This window comes from Anomaloglossus baeobatrachus, chromosome 9 (genome assembly GCF_048569485.1).
Source record: "Anomaloglossus baeobatrachus isolate aAnoBae1 chromosome 9, aAnoBae1.hap1, whole genome shotgun sequence".
NCBI classification, from domain to species: domain Eukaryota; kingdom Metazoa; phylum Chordata; class Amphibia; order Anura; family Aromobatidae; genus Anomaloglossus; species Anomaloglossus baeobatrachus.
The window spans coordinates 124,966,287-124,989,939 of NC_134361.1; the positions used below are offsets into that span (position 1 = coordinate 124,966,287).

The 23,653-nt window shown below is 41.8% G+C and overlaps 1 protein-coding gene across 2 annotated transcripts in view; it reads right to left on the minus strand.

The window, feature by feature from the left end:
- Positions 1 to 17,929: 17,929 nt before the first annotated feature.
- The window catches only part of LOC142251311 (relaxin receptor 1-like), a 1,991,578-nt gene continuing 1,985,854 nt past the window's right edge, over positions 17,930 to 23,653 (minus strand). For both annotated transcript variants that reach the window (XM_075323995.1, XM_075323994.1), the window contains one exon: positions 17,930 to 21,038. In XM_075323995.1, the coding sequence (XP_075180110.1) occupies positions 20,851 to 21,038 (188 nt within the window). In that variant the 3' untranslated portion in view covers positions 17,930 to 20,850. The remainder of the gene's footprint in view (positions 21,039 to 23,653) is intronic.

Below are 23,653 nucleotides of genomic sequence, written 5' to 3' on the forward strand. Positions count from 1 at the left end.
TTTATGACAGCATCGTCCCATTCTGACTTCATCGACCCATTATGACATCATCGACCCATTATGAAATCATCGACCTATTATGACATCATCGACCCATTATGACGTCATCGACTCATTATAAAATAATCGACTTATTATGACATCATCGACCCATTATGACATCATCGACCCATTATGACATCATCGACCCATTATGACATCATCAACCCATTATGAAATCATCGACTTATTATGACATCATCAACCCATTATGACATCATCGACCCTTTTTTGACAGCATCAACCCTTTTTTGACAGCATCGACCCTTTATGACATCATCGACCCATTATGACATCATCGACCCATTATGACATCATCGACCCTTTATGACATCATCGACCCATTTTGATATCATTGACCCATTATGACATCATCGACCCATTATGACATCATCGACCCATTATGACATCATCGACCTATTATGACATTGACCCATTATGACATCATCGACCCTTTATGACATCATCGACCCATTTTGACATCATCGACCAATTATGACATCATCGACCAATTATGACATCATTGACCCATCATGACATCATCGACTCATTATGACATCATCAACCCATTATGAAATCATCGACTTATTATGCCTTCATCGACCCATTATGACATCATCGACCCATTATGACATAATCGACCCATTATATCATCGAACTATTATGACATCATCGACCCATTATGACATCATCGACCCATTATGACATCATCGACCCATTATGACATCATCGACTTATTATGACATCATCGACCCATTTTGACATCATCGACCAATTATGACATCATCGACCCATTATGACATCATTGACCCATTATGACATCATCGACTCATTATGACATCATCAACCCATTATGAAATCATCGACTTATTATGATATCATCGAACTATTATTACATCATCGACCCATTATGACATCATCGACTCATTATGACATAATCGACCTATTAAGACGTCATCGACCCATTATGACATCATCGACCCATTATGACATCATCGACCCTTTGTGACAGCATCGACCCATTATGACTTCATCGACCCATTATGACATCATCGACCCATTATGACATCAACGATCCATTTTTACATCATTGACCCATTATGACATCATCGACCCATTATGACATTTTCGACCCATTATGACATCATCAACCCATTATGAAATCATCGACTTATTATGACATCATCAACCGATTATGACATCATCGACCCTTTTTTGACAGCATCGACCCTTTATGACATCATCAACCCTTTATGACATCATCGACCCATTTTGACATCATCGACCCATTATGACATCATCGACCCTTTATGACATCATCGACCCATTATGACATCATTGACCCATTATGACATTATCGACCCATTATGACATCATCGACCCATTATGAAATCATCGACATATTATGGTATCATCAACCCATTATGACATCATCGACCCTTTATGATATCATCGACCCATTATGACATCATCGACCCATGATATCGACTCATTATGACATCATTGACCCATTATGACATCATCGACCCATTATTACATTATCGACCCATTATGACATCATCAACCCATTATGAAATCATCGACCTATTATGACATCATCAACCCATTATGACATCATCGACCCATTTTGATATCATCGACCCATTATGACATCATCGACCCATTATGACATCATCGACCCATTATGAAATCATCGAACTATTATGACATCATCGACCCATTATGACATCATCGACCCATTATGACATCATCGACCCATTTTGATATCATCGACCCATTATGACATCATCGACCCTTTATGACATCATCGACCCAGTATGACATCATCGACCCATTATGACATCATCGGCCCATTATGACATCATCGACCCATTATGACATCATCAACCCTTTATGACATCATCAACCCATTATGACATCATCGACCCATTATGACATCATCGACCTATTATGACATCATCGACCCATTATGACATCATCAACTTACAAAATGATCGACTTATTATGACATCATCGACCCATTATGACAACATTGACCGTTTATGACATCATCGACCCATTTTGATATCATCGACCCATTATGACATCATCGACCCTTTATGACATCATCGACCCATTATGACATCATCGACCCATTATGACATGATCGGCCCATTATGACATCATCGACCCATTATGACATCATAAACCCTTTATGACATCATCAACCCATTATGACATCATCGACCCATTATGACATCATCGAACTATTATGACATCATCGACCCATTATGACATCATCAACTTACAAAATGATCGACTTATTATGACATCATCGACCCATTATGACATCATCGACCCTTTATGACAGCATCGACCCATTATGACTTCATCGACCCATTATGACATCATCGACCCATTATGACATCATCGACCCTTTATGACATCATCGACCCATTATGACATCATCGACCCATTATGACATCATCAACCCATTATGAAATCATCGACTTATTATGACATCAACCCATTATGACATCATCGACCCTTTTTTGACAGCATCAACCCTTTTTTGACAGCATCGACCCTTTATGACATCATCGATCCATTATGACATCATCGACCCATTATGACATCATCGACCCATTATGACATCATCGACCCTTTATGACATCATCGACCCATTTTGATATCATCGACCCATTATGACATCATCGACCTATTATGACATCATCGACCCATTATGACATCATCGACCCATTATGACATGATCGGCCCATTATGACATCATCGACCCATTATGACATCATCAACCCATTATGACATCATCAACCCATTATGACATCATCGACCTATTATGACATCATCGACCCATTATGACATCATCAACTTACGAAATGATCGACTTATTATGACATCATCGACCCTTTATGACAGCATCGACCCATTATGACATCATTGACTTATTATGACATCATCGACCCATTATGACTTCATCGACCCATTATGACATCATCGACCCATTATGACATTATCGACCCTTTATGACATCATCGACCCATTATGACATCATAGACCCATTATGACATCATCGACCCATTATGAAATCAACGACTTATTATGACTTCATCGACCCATTATGACATCAACGACCCATTATGAAATCATCGACTTATTATGACTTCATCGACCCATTATGACATCATCGACCCATTATGACATCATCGACCCATTATGATATCATCGAACTATTATGACATCATCGACCCATTATGACATCAACGACTCATTATGACATCATCAACCCATTAAGACGTCATCGACCCATTATGACATCATCGACCCATTATGACATCATCGACCCTTTGTGACAGCATCGACCCATTATGACTTCATCGACCCATTATGACATCATCGACCCATTATGACATCAACGACCCATTTTTACATCATTGACCCATTATGACATCATCGACCCATTATGACATGATCGGCCCATTATGACATCATCAACCCTTTATGACATCATCAACCCATTATGACATCATCAACCCATTATGACATCATTGACCTAATATGACATCATCGACCCATTATGACATCATCGACCCATTTTGATATCATCGACCCATTATGACATCATCGACCCTTTATGACATCATCGACCCATTATGACATCATCGACCCATTATGACATCATCGACCCATTATGACATGATCGGCCCATTATGACATCATCGACCCATTATGACATCATCAACCCTTTATGACATCATCAACCCATTATGACATCATCGACCCATTATGACATCATCGACCTATTATGACATCATCGACCCATTATGACATCATCAACTTACAAAATGATCGACTTATTATGACATCATCGACCCATTATGACATCATCGACCCTTTATGACATCATCGACCCATTTTGATATCATCGACCCATTATGACATCATCGACCCTTTATGACATCATCGACCCATTATGACATGATCGACCCATTATGACATGATCGGCCCATTATGACATCATCGACCCATTATGACATCATAAACCCTTTATGACATCATCAACCCATTATGACATCATCGACCCATTATGACATCATCGACCTATTATGACATCATCGACCTATTATGACATCATCAACTTACAAAATGATCGACTTATTATGACATCATCGACCCATTATGACATCATCGACCCTTTATGACAGCATCGACCCATTATGACTTCATCGACCCATTATGACATCATCGACCCATTATGACATCATCGACCCTTTATGACATAATCGACCCATTATGACATCATCGACCCATTATGACATCATCAACCCATTATGAAATCATCGACTTATTATGACATCAACCCATTATGACATCATCGACCCTTTTTTGACAGCATCAACCCTTTTTTGACAGCATCGACCCTTTATGACATCATCGATCCATTATGACATCATCGACCCATTATGACATCATCGACCCATTATGACATCATCGACCCTTTATGACATCATCGACCCATTTTGATATCATCGACCCATTATGACATCATCGACCTATTATGACATCATCGACCCATTATGACATCATCGACCCATTATGACATGATCGGCCCATTATGACATCATCGACCCATTATGACATCATCAACCCATTATGACATCATCAACCCATTATGACAACATCGACCTATTATGACATCATCGACCCATTATGACATCATCAACTTACGAAATGATCGACTTATTATGACATCATCGACCCTTTATGACAGCATCGACCCATTATGACATCATTGACTTATTATGACATCATCGACCCATTATGACTTAATCGACCCATTATGACATCATCGACCCATTATGACATTATCGACCCTTTATGACATCATCGACCCATTATGACATCATAGACCCATTATGACATCATCGACCCATTATGAAATCAACGACTTATTATGACTTCATCGACCCATTATGACATCAACGACCCATTATGAAATCATCGACTTATTATGACTTCATCGACCCATTATGACATCATCGACCCATTATGACATCATCGACCCATTATGATATCATCGAACTATTATGACATCATCGACCCATTATGACATCAACGACTCATTATGACATCATCAACCCATTAAGACGTCATCGACCCATTATGACATCATCGACCCATTATGACATCATCGACCCTTTGTGACAGCATCGACCCATTATGACTTCATCGACCCATTATGACATCATCGACCCATTATGACATCAACGACCCATTTTTACATCATTGACCCATTTTGACATCATCGACCCATTATGACATGATCGGCCCATTATGACATCATCAACCCTTTATGACATCATCAACCCATTATGACATCATCAACCCATTATGACATCATTGACCTAATATGACATCATCGACCCATTATGACATCATCAACTTACGAAATGATCGACTTATTATGACATCATCGACCCATTATGACATCATCGACCCATTATGACATCATCGACCCATTATGACATTATCGACTCTTTATGACAGCATCGACCCATTATGACATCATCGACCCATTTTGACATCATCGATTCATTATGACATCATCGACCCATTATGACATCATCAACCCATTATGACATCATCGACCCATTATGACATCATCGATCATTTAAGACATCATTGACCCATTATGACATCATCGACCCATTATGACATCATCAACTTATTATGACATCATCGACCCATTATGACATCAAACCATTATGAAATCATCGACTTATTATGACATCATCGACCCATTATGACATCATCGGCCCTTTTTTGACAACATCGACCCTTTATGACATCATCGACCCATTATGACATCATCGACCCATTATGACATCATCGACCCTTTATGACATCATCGACCCATTTTGACATCATCGACCCATTATGACATCATTGACCCTTTATGACATCATAGACCCATTATGACATCAACGACCCATTATGACATCATCGACCCATTATGACATCATTGACTCATTATGACATCATCGACCCATTATGACTTCATAGACCCATTATGACATCATCGATTCATTATGACATCATCGACCCTTTATGACATCATCGACCCATTATGACATCATCGATCATTTAAGACATCATTGACCCATTATGACATCATCGACCCATTATGACATCATCGACTTATTATGACATCATCAACCCATTATGACATAAACCCGTTATGAAATCATGGACTTATTATAACATCATAGACCCATTATGACATCAACGACCCATTATGACATCATCGACCCATTATGACATCATCGACCTCTTATGACATCATCGACCTATTATGACATCATCAACTTACAAAATGATCGACTTATTATGACATCATCGACCCATTATGACATCATCGACCCTTTATGACAGCATCGACCCATTATGACTTCATCGACCCATTATGACATCATCGACCCATTATGACATCATCGACCCTTTATGACATAATCGACCCATTATGACATCATCGACCCATTATGACATCATCAACCCATTATGAAATCATCGACTTATTATGACATCAACCCATTATGACATCATCGACCCTTTTTTGACAGCATCAACCCTTTTTTGACAGCATCGACCCTTTATGACATCATCGATCCATTATGACATCATCGACCCATTATGACATCATCGACCCATTATGACATCATCGACCCTTTATGACATCATCGACCCATTTTGATATCATCGACCCATTATGACATCATCGACCTATTATGACATCATCGACCCATTATGACATCATCGACCCATTATGACATGATCGGCCCATTATGACATCATCGACCCATTATGACATCATCAACCCATTATGACATCATCAACCCATTATGACAACATCGACCTATTATGACATCATCGACCCATTATGACATCATCAACTTACGAAATGATCGACTTATTATGACATCATCGACCCTTTATGACAGCATCGACCCATTATGACATCATTGACTTATTATGACATCATCGACCCATTATGACTTAATCGACCCATTATGACATCATCGACCCATTATGACATTATCGACCCTTTATGACATCATCGACCCATTATGACATCATAGACCCATTATGACATCATCGACCCATTATGAAATCAACGACTTATTATGACTTCATCGACCCATTATGACATCAACGACCCATTATGAAATCATCGACTTATTATGACTTCATCGACCCATTATGACATCATCGACCCATTATGACATCATCGACCCATTATGATATCATCGAACTATTATGACATCATCGACCCATTATGACATCAACGACTCATTATGACATCATCAACCCATTAAGACGTCATCGACCCATTATGACATCATCGACCCATTATGACATCATCGACCCTTTGTGACAGCATCGACCCATTATGACTTCATCGACCCATTATGACATCATCGACCCATTATGACATCAACGACCCATTTTTACATCATTGACCCATTTTGACATCATCGACCCATTATGACATGATCGGCCCATTATGACATCATCAACCCTTTATGACATCATCAACCCATTATGACATCATCAACCCATTATGACATCATTGACCTAATATGACATCATCGACCCATTATGACATCATCAACTTACGAAATGATCGACTTATTATGACATCATCGACCCATTATGACATCATCGACCCATTATGACATCATCGACCCATTATGACATTATCGACTCTTTATGACAGCATCGACCCATTATGACATCATCGACCCATTTTGACATCATCGATTCATTATGACATCATCGACCCATTATGACATCATCAACCCATTATGACATCATCGACCCATTATGACATCATCGATCATTTAAGACATCATTGACCCATTATGACATCATCGACCCATTATGACATCATCAACTTATTATGACATCATCGACCCATTATGACATCAAACCATTATGAAATCATCGACTTATTATGACATCATCGACCCATTATGACATCATCGGCCCTTTTTTGACAACATCGACCCTTTATGACATCATCGACCCATTATGACATCATCGACCCATTATGACATCATCGACCCTTTATGACATCATCGACCCATTTTGACATCATCGACCCATTATGACATCATTGACCCTTTATGACATCATAGACCCATTATGACATCAACGACCCATTATGACATCATCGACCCATTATGACATCATTGACCCATTATGACATCATCGACCCATTATGACTTCATAGACCCATTATGACATCATCGATTCATTATGACATCATCGACCCTTTATGACATCATCGACCCATTATGACATCATCGATCATTTAAGACATCATTGACCCATTATGACATCATCGACCCATTATGACATCATCGACTTATTATGACATCATCAACCCATTATGACATAAACCCGTTATGAAATCATGGACTTATTATAACATCATAGACCCATTATGACATCAACGACCCATTATGACATCATCGACCCATTATGACATCATTGACCCATTATGACATCATCGACCCATGATGACCCTCATCGACCCATTATGACATCATCGACCCTTTCTGAGATCATCGACCCTTTATGACATCATCGACTCATTATGACATCATCGACCCATTATGACATCATTGACCCATTATGACATCATCGACCCTTTATGACATCATCAACCCTTTATGACATCATCGACTCAATATGACATCGACCCATTATGACATCAGCGACCTATTATGACATCATCAACCTATTATGACATCATCGACCCATTATGACATCATCGACCCATTATGACATCATCGACCCTTTTTTGACAACATCGACCCTTTATGACATCATCGATCCAATATGACATCATCGACTTATTATGACATCATCGACCCATTATGACATTATAGACCCATTATGACATCATCGACTCATTATGACATCATCGACCCATTATGACATCATCGACCCTTTATGACATCATCGACCCATTATGACATCATCGACCCTTTATGACATCATCGACCAATTATGACAACATCGACCCATTATGACATCATCGACCCATTATGACATTATCGACCCATTATGACATCATCAACCCATTATGAAATCATCGACTTATGACATCATCGACCCATTATGACTAGTGATGAGCGAGTACTAAAATCTCGGTTGCTCGAGGCTCGGGCCGAGCATCCCAAGATACTCGTGTACTCGGCCCGAGCACCGAGCCCAATGTTATCTTATAGGAGACCAGAGTATTTTTATGAAATGACCCCCCGGCAGCATGTAGAAACCCTAAAAATGTCACAAAAGTATCAGAAGAATGCTCAAATGACATGGCAACAGCATGGGGAAGACCCCTTGAAGCATTTATCACTCAAAAGTCACAGCTGTGAACAATTTTATCCGAGTTTTATGCCATTTTTACAGACTCGCCAGAAAACCTTCCAAAATGACACCAAAATTAATTTTCATGGCGGAAATGTTAAGTGCACATACCCAATAGTGAGATAGAGCTGGTGTATGTTACTTTTTGAGATTACATGAAAGATTTTACGTGAAAACATTGTGTGGCTCTCCGATGTCCCTGAGTAGAGACGTACATGAAGGCCTCTTGAGTCTAATGTGCCCATTTTGAGGAAGTGAGTCTTTGTAGTATTTTCCTTTGCCAGGGAAGTCCAAAATTGTGAGGTTCACCAATGCCCCTGCATACAGACGTGCATGATGGTCTGTAAACCTGAAGTGCCCATTGTAATGAAGTGGGTCTATTGTAGTATAGCCCTTTGGCAGGGCAGCCAAAAATTGGGAGGCTCCACATTGTCCCTGGATAGAGACGTGCATGAGGGCCTGTAAACCTGAAGTGCCCATTGTAAGGAAGTGGGTCTATTGTAGTATAGCCCTTTGGCAGGGCAGCCAAAAATTGGGAGGCTCCACATTGTCCCTGGATAGAGATGTGCATGAGGGCCTCAAAACATTATTCCCATTGCAAAGGAGCGGGTCTCCTGTCGTTGTAATGTCCATTCTGAAAGAATGGGCGAAAAAACCTACCACTGGGGGTATACCTGAAACAACGGCCTAACTATTGTAACGGTCATCATGGTGGTGCATGAGGAGAAGGAGGAGCAGTCCAGCGATTATCCAAAGTCCAGAAGTGTGTACCCATGGGTGAGTCGAGGTACATGGCAAATTCCCGTTACAAACTTTAAATTCCGCTCTCATTTGCTGGTGGTGTGGTGAAGTCTGGCCCAATCCAACCCTTGCTCATCTTGATCAGAGTCAGCCTGTCAGCATTTTCAGTTGACAGGCGGGTGCGTTTATCTGTAATGATTCCACCTGCGGCACTAAAAACACGCTCTGACAAAACGCTAGCGGCAGGGCAGGCCAGGACTTCCAAGGCGTAGAGAGCCAATTCATGCCACGTGTCCAGCTTGGATACCCAATAATTGTAAGGCACAGAGGAATGTCTGAGTACAGTTGTTCGATCTGCATGGTACTCCTTGAGCATCTGGGCAAACTTAGTATTTCTTGTGGCACTACCCCACACCTCAGGGGCATGTCATTATGACATCATCGACCCATTATGACATCATAGACCCATTATGACATCATCGACTCATTATGACATCATCGACCCATTATGACATCATCGACCCTTTATGACATCATCGACCCATTATGACATCATCGACCCATTATGACATCAACCCATTATGAAATCATCGACCCATTATGACATCATTGACCCATTATGACATCATCGACCATTATGACATCATCGACTCATTATGACATCATCGACTCATTATGACATCATCGACCCATTTTGACATCATCGACCCATTATGACATCATCGACCCATTATGACATCATCGACCCATAATGACATCATCGACCCATTATGACATCATCAACCCATTATGAAATCATCGACTTATGACATCATCGACCCATTATGACATTATCGACCCTTTTTTGACAACATCGACCCTTTATGACATCATCGACCCATTATGACATCATCGACCCATTATGACATCATCGACTTATTATGACATCATCGACCCATTATGACATCATCGACCCATTATGACATCATCGACTCATTATGACATCATCGACCCATTATGACATCATCGACCCATTATGACATCATCGACCCATTATGACATCATCAACCCATTATGAAATCATCGACTTATTATGACATCATCGATCCATTATGACTAGTGATGAGCGAGTACTAAAAAGCTCGGGTGCTCGAGGCTCGGGCCGAGCATCCCAAGATACTCGTGTACTCGGCCCGAGCACCGAGCCCAATGTTATCCTATGGGAGACCAGAGTATTTTTTAATGAAATGACCCCCCGGCAGCATGAAGAAACCCTAAAAATGTCACAAAAGTATCAGAAGAATGCTCAAATGACATGGCAACAGCATGGGGAAGACCCCTTGAAGCATTTATCACTCAAAAGTCACAGCTGTGAACAATTTTATCCGAGTTTTATGCCATTTTTACAGACTCGCCAGAAAACCTTCCAAAATGACACCAAAATTAATTTTCATGGCGGAAATGTTAAGGGCACATACCCAATAGTGAGATAGAGCTGGTGTATGATACTTTTTGAGATTACATGAAAGATTTTACGTGAAAACATTGTGTGGCACTCCAATGTCCCTGAGTAGAGATGTACATGAAGGCCTCTTGAGTCTAATGTGCCCATTTTGAGGAAGTGAGTCTTTGTAGTATTTTCCTTTGCCAGGGAAGTCCAAAATTGTGAGGTTCACCAATGCCCCTGCATACAGACGTGCATGATGGCCTGTAGACCTGAAGTGCCCATTGTAAGGAAGTGGGTCTATTGTAGTATAGCCCTTTGGCAGGGCAGCCAAAAATTGGGAGGCTCCACATTGTCCCTGGATAGAGACGTGCATGAGGGCCTGTACACCTGAAGTGCCCATTGTAAGGAAGTGGGTCTATTGTAGTATAGCCCTTTGGCAAGGCAGCCAAAAATTGGGAGGCTCCATATTGTCCCTGGATAGAGACGTGCATGAGGGCCTGCAAACCTGAATTGTCCATTGTAAGGAAGTGGGTCTATTGTAGTATAGCCCTTTGGCAGGGCAGTCCAAAATTATGATGTTCACCAATGCCCCTGCATACAGATGTGCATGAGGGCCTGTAAACCTGAAGTGCCCATTGTAAGGAAGTGGGTCTATTGTAGTATAGCCCTTTGGCAGGGCAGCCAAAAATTGGGAGGCTCCACATTGTCCCTGGATAGAGACGTGCATGATGGCCTGTAAACCTGAAGTGCCCATTGTAAGGAAGTGGGTCTATTGTAGTATAGCCCTTTGGCAGGGCAGTCCAAAATTGTGAGGTTCACCAATGCCCCTGCATACAGACGTGCATGAGGGCCTGTAAACCTGAAGTGCCCATTGTAAGAAAGTGGGTCTATTGTAGTATAGCCCTTTGGCAGGGCAGCCAAAAAATGGGAGGCTCCACATTGTCCCTGGATAGAGTCGTGCATGAGGGCCTGTAAACCTGAAGTGCCCATTGTAAGGAAGTTGGTCTATTGTAGTATAGCCCTTTGGCAGGGCAGCCAAAAATTGGGAGGCTCCACATTGTCCCTGGATAGAGATGTGCTGAGGGCCTCAAAACATTGTTCCCATTGCAAAGGAGCGGGTCTCCTGTCGTTGTAATGTCCATTCTGAAACAATGGGCAAAAATATTTACCACTGGGGGTATACCTGAAACAACAGCCTAACTATTGTAACGGTCATCATGGTGGTGCATGAGGAGAAGGAGGAGCAGTCCAGCGATTATCCAAAGTCCAGAAGTGTGTACCCATGGGTGAGTGGAGGTACATGGCAAATTCCCGTTACAAACTTTAAATTCCGCTCTCATGTGCTGGTGGTGTGGTGAAGTCTGGCCCAATCCAACCCTTGTTCATCTTGATCAGAGTCAGCCTGTCAGCATTTTCAGTTGACAGGCGGGTGCGTTTATCTGTAATGATTCCACCTGTGGCACTAAAAACACGCTCTGACAAAACGCTAGCGGCAGGGCAGGCCAGGACTTCCAAGGCGTAGAGAGCCAATTCATGCCACGTGTCCAGCTTGGATACCCAATAATTGTAAGGCACAGAGGAATGTCTGAGTACAGTTGTTCGATCTGCAAGGTACTCCTTGAGCATCTGGGCAAACTTAGGATTTCTTGTGGCACTACCCCGCACCTCAGGGGCTGTGGTACGTGAGGGGCTGAGAAAACTGTCCCACATCTTAAAGACTGTTCCCCTACCTCTGGCGGATTGGACTTGTGCCCCTCTCGGCTGTACGCCTTGGTTGTCCACTGATTCCTGACCTATGCCGCTAGCGTTTTGTGATGGGAATGCTTTGCCTACTTCCGTGACTATGGCCTTCCGGAACTGCTGCATTTTGGCTGACCTCTCCGCCTCGGGAATAAGAGACATAAAGTTCTCCTTGTAGCGTGGGTCTAACAGTGTTACCAACCAGTAATGATTGTCGGCCAAGATGTTCTTAACGCGAGGGTCACGAGACAGGCAGCTTACCATAAAGTCAGCCATGTGCTCCAGACTCTTAACAGCCAGTGCTTCAGTATCCTGACCAACACGATGACTGAACATGCTGTCCTCCTCCTCCTCATCTACCCTGTCCTCTGGCCAGCCACGCTGAACCGAGGATATGACTGGTGTGCATGTCATATCCTCAATTTGGCCGGAGAGTTGCTCCATGTCTTCATCCTCCTCCTCGTCATAGTCCTCCACTGCACGTTGTGATGAGACGAGGCTGGGCTGTGTGTTATCACCCACACCCACTTCTGTTTCTTGCTCCAACTCATCGCGCTCCGCCTGCAATGCATCATGTTTGTTTTTGAGCAGAGACCATTTTAGAAGGCAGAGAAGCAGTATGGTGACGCTAATAATGGCGTCATCACCACTTACCATCTTGGTGGAGTCCTCAAAGTTTTGGGGGATGGTACATAGGTCGGACATCCATCTCCACTCCTCAGGTGTTATGTGTGGCGTTTGACCCATTTCCCGACGGCTTAGGTGATGCAGGTACTCAACAACTGCCCTCTTCTGCTCACATATCCTGACCAACATGTGCAGAGTTGAATTCCAACGCATGGGGACATCACACATCAGTCTGTGAGCCGGGAGATGCAAACGGCGCTGAAAGCCGGCAAGGCCGGCTGAAGCAGTAGGTGACTTTCGAAAATGTGCAGACAGGCTGCGAACTTTTACCAGCAGATCAGACAGCTCTGGGTATGACTTTAGAAACCGCTGAACCACGAGGTTGAGCACATGGGCCACGCATGGAACATGTGTCAGCTGGCCTCGCCTCAAAGCCGCCACCAGGTTCCGGCCATTGTCACACACGACCTTTCCTGGCTTTAGGTTCAGAGGTGTGAGCCAGTGATCTGCCTGCTGTTTCAGAGCTGTCCACACCTCTTCTGCATTGTGGGGTTTGTCACCTATGCAGATTAGCTTCAGCACAGCCTGTTGCCGCTTCGCCAAGGCAGTGCTGCTGTGCTTCCAGCTTGGGACTGGTGTGGAGGGTAAAGTGGATGAGGATGCGCAGGAGGAGGAGGAGAAGGCTGAGGAGCATGACATTCCGGAGCTGTAGAGTGTGGGTGAAACCCTGACTGAGGTAGGGCCTGCAGACCTTGGTGTGGGAAGGACGTGTTCCATCCCTCGCTCAGACTGGGTCCCAGCTTCCACAATATTAACCCAGTGTGCCGTCAACGAGATGTAGCGGCCTTGCCCACAAGCACTTGTCCACGTGTCTGTGGTTAGGTGGACTTTGGCTGAAACAGCGTTGTTCAGGGCACGTGTGATGTTTTGTGACACGTGGTTATGCAATGCGGGGACGGCACACCGGGAGAAATAGTGGCGGCTGGGGACCGAGTAACGTGGGACAGCTGCCGCCATCAGGTCGCGGAATGCTTCTGTCTCCACCAGCCTAAAAGGCAACATTTCCAGCGCAAGCAGTCGCGAAATGTTAGCATTTAGAACTGTGGCATGTGGGGCGTTTGCAGTGTATTTTCGCCTGCGTTCAAAGGTTTGCTGAATGGATAACTGAACGCTGCGCTGGGACAAGGACGTGCTTGATGATGATTTCCTGCTGGCACTGGCTACTGTCTGCCATCTAGCCAAGGTGTCAGGGCTCCGACCCTGGCACCTGTCAGCTTGCACTTCAGGCCTTGACTGCCTGAGCTCTCCTCCTCCACGCCACTCTGAACTTGACTCTAGACTTATCTGACTGTTTTCCCGCCCTGGGCTCTCCAGACCCCTAGGTGGGCGTTCTCCATCCACTTGGTCCCACCCACTGGTGTGTCTGTCCTTCCCTGAGGGGGTGACTAGGGTTTCAGGTCGGCTGTTTTAAACCTGTATGGGATAGGTGTTGTGTGGGGACCTAAGCTACCTGGTTTTTGCCAGGGCATCACAGATCTGGTGTGGGTGTCCACAAAAAACATTAAGCATAATGTGCTGCCATTTTTAAGTTAGGACCTCGGTTCATCGGCTATTTCAAAATTACTGCTGTCATCAACCTGTTGACTTTCTGCCTAGCCTTACCAGAATCATATAAACTTCATAATTTAAACAAATCTCTTTTAAAGAAGTTTGTGGGTTCGGGAATTCCTCTTCCCACTCCTCCACCTCCAGTCTTAGTGGATGGATCGTTGGAGTTTCAGTTATTGAGAATTATAGATTCTCAGGTCGTTTGTCATTCTTTACAATACTTGGTTCACCGGCTGGGCTATGAACCTTTGATATCCATGCAGAGCGTGTGGCAATGGCATTCCATCACTGTTATCCAGGGCACATACCCTAAAGAGGATCTTTCACCAGTTTGAGCATATTAAACTAGCCACATCATGGAATAGAGGTTGCAGAGCTGAATAAAGCATAGTTTTTATTATGTAATTTGTCATCTGTCATCTGACCTGGCCCTGAGGGTCCAGAGGTTCCTCATAGTGGGAGGGGTACTGTAACACGGGGTTTGGCTCATAACTCGCCTCCTGTCATGGTGGCATCAAATGCTGTTCACACGACATACTCCAGCACTCCTCTCTGTGGTTTCTCTGGTGCTTCTGAGCTACACAGGAATGCTCAAGCATCAACCAACTGTGTGTTCATTTGTGATTACACAATCTTCCTACAGAGCATTCATTTATGAATTGCCATGGCTCAAGATTGAGCTGAAGGCCATTAACAAAACATAATAAAAAATACAGTATGAGCCCATACATAGCATCTTTATATTTGGTATGAGCTATTTCATAGCCTCCTGTATAGAGGCATACATCCCATATTTACATAAAAATATATATGTAAATATATTCTGTATATACTCGTCTAAAAACCAACACATACTCATCTCGCTCCTGTTCCCTTGATGCTCTTCTCCAGTGCACTGACTCTCCGCACAACAGACATGATATAGTGACATCAATACATCTGTTGTCACAGTTGCATGTGCCGATTGGTGGAAAAAGGAGCCGACAGCTCTGTCCTGCGCCAATGTATTTACTGCTGTCTGCATCATGAGGAAGCAGATGGCGGTGATATCAGGACATAGGCTCCGGGTAGTAGAATGTTTTCATCTCATTGGCTGTCTTGGTACTCTGCTTCGATCTGGACTGTGGGCCACACTTTGCAATGTCTGTGTTACAGAATAAATTTAGAGCTAATGAGATGCCTCCATGATTGAACTACATGATGGATAAGTACCTGCCTGTATTTCTCAGCATTTATCCTGATCAAATCCCCAATCCCATTTGCTAAAATGTAACCCTTAAAATTGCAAGAAACCTCCACCTTGCTTTAATGTGGCCTTCAAGCACTCATAATTATACCACGCTCCATCTTTTTGGTGAATAAAATGTCTCTGTTACAGCTAAAAATTGCAGCTTTTGACTCCTCAGTTCCAGGGCACCTGCTGCCATTTTCTGCATTCCAGTTTTTATGTTTTTGTGCATACTTTAGTCCCTTCTTCCATGAAGACCAGTTCCAGCCAGTCTTCGCCAAACAGTATATTGGTGTTGCTGGGTACAACTGGTTGCTGCCAGTTCCGAGCTGATGGTACAGCTAGACATCTTCTAATTTTAATGGAAATTAAACATGATGTGTCTTTCATCTGCTGCACTTTTTCCTTGGGTGACAATTGCTTTTAAAGTTCTTTATGTTTCCCATTTCTTTATGTCCTCAAGCTGAGAAATACAGGCAGATATATATCCATCATTGAAAACAATAAGAGAGGCATCTGATTGTCTCCAAATTTATACTGCAGCAAGATAACATCCCCAATGTCATTAAAAACTGTCCTCAGCACAAAGAAGAAAAAAGGAATTCTGGAAGTGACGATATGGTCCCAGGGAATGCTGATCTCAACATTGATATTGATTTATGCAGGCCTACATCCACAGAAGATCTGTGGTTAGTTCTCCATGATATTTGGAACAACCTAATAGTCTCCAATTACTTTAAAACCTGCGTTCAAGTGCACCTAGAATAATTTGTTTTTATGCTGTTTAGAAGGAAAAAATAGTCACACCAAATATTAATTTGATTTAAATTTCTCTGTTGCGCATTCACTTTGCATTTGTCAATTACTAAAAATAAATAACACTCCCATTTTTTTAAAAAACATTCTTACTTTGCAGCAATTTTCTACACCTAACTAAATCTTTTGTACAAAATTGTGTATACACATTAACAATGAACTAGTCATAAGAAAAAAAATGTCCTATGATTATGGAAATCACAGGAGCAATAGACATGTTAATGATCTGCAAATGATGAAAAAATGAAAACAACATTTTTAAAAAGCCTTGATTTATTCAGTATTGAGTATGAGCGCCACATGCAGAAATACACGCATTTACACACTTTGGCAGCTATCAATGAGGTTAATAATGGTTGGGTGAGGAACCAGATCCGTTGTTGACCACTACGTTTTCAATTTCCAACCACTGAGGGTCCAGATGTGCATGATTGGGAACAAGTCCAGAGAATCTGCAGGCCACGGTAGTGCATTTAGGCCACACAAGCTGATCACAATAGCACAAACAACATGCACTCTAGCATTGACATGTTGAAAAAAATGGTTCTAGAATTGAGTTATTCTTTATGTCAAGTGAATTTGGACATTGTGAACAGTTTCAAAACCTTTATAGACCACATCAAATATTCCAGATTGTTCTATCAGAATCAGCATAAAGATTTACTTGTACCTAATGTAAACTCCCCTACCTGATTCAGAGTGGCTGACAAAAATGCTTCCCTCAAGATCATATCTGAGTAGCCCTTTACAAGAAAGGGGTTATTGAACTCATCTACCTGTCAAAAGAAACTGGACCATATGGAGCAATTTCATCTCATTTGCAAGTACTGTCCCTTCAGGATGCCTTTGTTTTTGAATAGAGATGAGCACTTTCTTGTAATAGTCTATTTATGGAGGTTTTTTAGCTAAATATTTTTGTTTGTATATATCGTAACCATATGGGCATCTGACAATTTTGACATTCAAAAACAGAAGTGTTTACAGCTAAATCTCATTAAAAAAAATCTGAGACAAATTGGTTATTATATCTTACAAAGTCCTGAAATCTAATTTCGTACCCTACTATAAAGCAAATATATCAGTTATGAACCAGAGCCACAGGTCAATCTTTGGATTCCACTGGATCATGCCTTCTCCAAAGAGCAGTATGGCTTTCTACCAGCTCAGGAGCATCCGTCCATATGATGGGGCATAGAGACTCTCTATTGCACTGGGGAGTCCTGTTTGAACCTTTTTCAAACAGGACTTCCATAATATGTACATATATAACTAATTTAAAACTATTTTATGTTTGAATCCTGGTACTTCATTCAATATATGAATATAGAAACTAACGTAAGCTATTAAAAAATGTTTCAAATATTTTATGAAGTGGAGCACTTTCATCCTCTCCAGTACGAGAAAAAAAAAGCTATTTTGTCTTTAAATCTTTCAGTTTTGAGCAAATTAATCTATACTTTCGTTTAAGGCTGCGTGCCTACGAACAGTGTTTGCAGCGTTTTGGATGCAGCATGTTTCAGCTGCGTCTAAAACTCTGCATTGTACAGTACAAGCATAGTGGACGGGATTTCTTGAAATCCCATGCCCACTGTGCTTGTTTTTTCCACAGAAAACACTGATCTGTGGTGGGTCTTTCCAGACCGCAGTATGTCAATTGTTTGCTGCGACATCACATGCATCCTCTGTAGGGAGAACACAAGCGAGAGACCACAGCGCACTGAGCCCTGATCATGGGTACAAGCAGCTGCGGTCACCTGCGTTCACCTGCGGAGGAGATTTGCGGCCCCGCAGGTCCCTTTGAGTCCTGATCTTGGGCACATACCCTAAAGAGGATCTTTCACCAGTTTGAGCATATTAAACTAGCCACATCATGGAATAGAGGTTGCAGAGCTGAATAAAGCATAGTTTTTATTATGTAATTTGTCATCTGCTTTGCAGAGATACTATTCTGTAAAGTTTATGTAGTTTCTATATATTTTTCCCTGGGCGTCTGTACTTCTTCCCTTGCATGATGGTGACCAATCATAATCAGGAGGCGTTATGTGGGGGGGGTAAGAAAAAGCTCACAGAAGGCCTGGCCAACATGCCTTCTCCTGTGAGATGTAAAGATAGACAGACCTGTTGTCAGATCTGATTTCATTGGTGAAGGGGGAGGAGGTGGGTACAGCACTTTCAGAGGAGAGTTGTTTGCAATTACATGCAGTTCAGTTGAAGACTAATCACACTCTGCTAAGCTCTACACTAAACAGTAGCTGCAGATATCAGGGCTGAGACCAAGGTCTGCGAGCAATTACATGTGACACGGGAGTCAGTTTGTTCTTTTTGCTCTTTTAATTTTCAGTGTGCTTGTTCTTTTTTACCCCCACATAATGCCTCCTGTTTATGATTGGACAGCGTTATACATGGGAAAAGTACACATCCCCAAAGAAGAATCTCTGGTCATGCCCTGTTGGCTATTCATAAATTATACCCTAAACTTTACAAGCTGATATCTATGTAACCATAATGAGAATTAAAAAAAAAAAACTATGTTATATTCAGTCTCCACAGCTACAATTTTATAATGTAGCCAGTTTAGCATGCTCAAACTGGTAAAAGATCCTCTTTGAATGCATATCAATATAACACACATAGTTCTCAAAATAACAATACATCAGATCTTCTCATAAGAAATGTTATAAATATATATACATAGACAAGTATATTTATATATAATTCACATTGGTTTTCTCTTACAGCAGCTTAATGCTATATAATCTGTAAATCCAACTGTTGACCATAATGAATTTCTTTAACAATGAAAATTGTGCTTCACAGCTACAATGGATTTGCATCCCGATGATTCTATGTGAGTGTCTATTCTCATAGACCAAGATCACCTTCTTATCATATGAGTACAATCTTCTTTTTCTGTATTCCCGATTGATATTTAGATTACTTTAGTACTCATCAGATCTTTGAAGTGTGAACTTATTCATTGTTTCCATAGGAAGCAGGGGCATCCAGTAGAGTGCTTGGTGCCTCCAATCAGCCATAGCTGTAGGAGAAAACCCATTGTGTAATGAGAAGTCTCTCTCAGCATTGGAACAAGACTATGCTTCTACATCCCATCTCGATAAATAACCATGATACAAAATTAAATAATGAAATGAGTATTACAGGTATCAAGCACGAGTTCAATAGTCCACCAGTGTTAAGCTGTGTTGGTGTGAATAGATACCAATGTAAAGCTTTTCCCCGACTCCTGCAGTTTGTGTCTTTTACTTTGTAAACATTGCTTGAGCTTCTCTTGGAAGGAGGAGGTTGTCATTGTGTACAGAATGGGATTCAGGGCACTGTTTATCGGCAAAATGAAGATCACGACCCATGAGGTAATTGTACCTAGGAATACAGAGAAGTATTACATTGCATATATACTAATCACGTGGTAATGCAATATTTTGGGGCTAATTCAACAAAACTAGTGTTTTTCATGCTAGTCTTGATCCAGAATGCACTGGAGTAAGATGTTCCAAAGTTATAAAGAGAAGTGTGCCTCGGACTGAAATTGGTACAGTCTTCAGCTGGCATGCACCAGCATCAGAAATGTACTCAGATAATTTTTGACATTGGCATAGGCAGCACACGAGATGACAAAGCTCTCAGTATGATGAAGTCATCTTTAATGCTGCCTATTCAGAGCATAGCAACTGATAAACTTATCTTGACTTCTGCACTTTGCATAGCCAGTGACTTATATGGCTGCACTATGTTCTGCCTCCTCTCCTCGCCTCTCCTCTAAAGGTACCGTCACACATAACAAGATCGCTAGCGAGATCGCAGCTGAGTCACGGATTCTGTGACGCAGTAGCGATCCCGTTAGCGATCTTGTTATGTGTGACACCTACCAGCGATCAGGCCCCTGCTGTGAGATCTCTAGTCGTTGCAGAATGGTCCAGGCCATTTTCTTCAAAGGCGATGTCCTGCTGGGCAGGACACATCGCTGTGTTTGACACTGTGTGACAGGGTCACAGTGACTGCTGAGTGATGTGAGTGAGTGATGCTGTATTGTTCCTGCATCGCTGGTAAGATCTGACTGTGTGACATCTCACCTGCGACCTCCCAGCGACTTACCTGCGATCCCTATCAGGTCGCATCGTTTTCGGGATCGCTGCTAAGTCGTTGTGTGAGACTGGGCCTCTACTTGTAATTGTGTGAGAAGAGAAGCATAGACCTTTTGGAAGAAGTCACAAATTTTAAAAAGTGGCCCTGCACACACTTTTTGTAACCATAACTATGGTTATGGATAGGGTTAAAGTTAGGTTTCGTTCTAGGATAATAAAATAAAACACAATATAACAATAAAAGTATATTATTTTTCCCCCATTTCATACTCACTACAATGTATGATAAAGCTTTATCAATCTATAATCACAATTTGAGGAGAATATACAGTACAGACCAAAAGTTTGGACACACCTTCTCATTCAAATATTTTTTTTTTTATTTTCATGACTCTGAAAATTGTAGATTCACATTGAAGGCATCAAAACTATGAATTAACACATGTGGAATGAAATACTTAACAAAAAAGTGTGAAACAACTGAAAATATGTCTTATATTCTAGGTTCTTCAAAGTAGTCACCTTTTGCTTTTATTACTGCTTTGCACACTCTTGGCATTCTATTGATGAGCTTCAAAAGGTAGTCACCGTAAATGGTCTTCCAACAGTTTTGAAGGAGTTCCCAGAGATGCTTAACACTTGTTGGCCCTTTTGCCTTCACTCTGCGGTCCAGCTCACCCCAAACCATCTCTATTGGGTTCAGGTCTGGTGACTGTGGAGGCCAGATCATCTGGCGTAGCACCCCATAACTCTACTTCTTAGTAAAATAGCCCTAACACAGCCTAGAGGTGTGTTTAGGGTCATTGTCCTGTTGAAAAATAAATGATGGTCCAACTAAACGCAAACCAGATGGAATAGCATGCCGCTGCAAGATGCTGTGGTAGCTATGCTGGTTCAGTATGCTTTCATTTTTGAATAAATTCCCAACAGTGTCACCAGCAAAGCACCCCCACACCATCACACCTCCTCCTCCAGGCTTCACGGTGGAAACCAGGCATGTAGAGTCCATCCGTTCACCTTTTCTGTGCCGCACAAAGACACAGTGGTTGGATCCAAAGATCTCAAATTTGGACTCATCAGACCAAAGCACAGATTTCCACTGGTCTGATATCCATTCCTTCTGTTCTTTAGCCCAAACAAGTCTCTTCTGCTTGTTGCCTGTCCTTAGCAGTGGTTTCCTAGCAGCTATTTTACCATGATGGCCTGCTGCACAAAGTCTCCTCTTAACAGTTGTTCTAGAGATGTGTCTGATGCTAGAACTCTGTGTGGTCTTTAATCTGAGCTGTTGATAACCTGCGATTTCTGAGGCTGGTGACTCGTATGAACTTATCCTCCGCAGCAGAGGTGACTCTTGGTCTTTCTTTCCTGGGGCGGTCCTCATGTGAACCAGTTTCTTTGTAGCGTTTGATGGTTTTTGCCACTGCACTTGGGGACACTTTAAAAGTTTTCCCAATTTTTCGTACTGACTAACCTTCATTTCTTAAAGTAATGATGGCCACTCGTTTTTCTTTACTTAGCTGCTTTTTCTTGCCATAATAAAAATTCTAACAGTCTATTCAGTAGGACTATCAGCTGTGTATCCACTAGACTTTTGCACAACACAACTGATGGTTCCAATAAATTTGACAGGGCACACCTGTGAAGTGAAAACCATTTCCGGTGACTACCTCTTGAATCTCATCAAGAGAATGCCAAGAGTGTGCAAAGCAGTAATCAATGCAAAATGTGGCTACTTTGAAGAACCTAGAATATAAGACATATTTTCAGTTGTTTCACACTTTTTTGTTAAGTATTGCATTCCACATGTGTTAATTCATAGTTTTGATACCTTCAATGTGAATCTACAATTTTCAGAGTCATGAAAATAAAGAAAACTCTTTGAATGAGAAGATG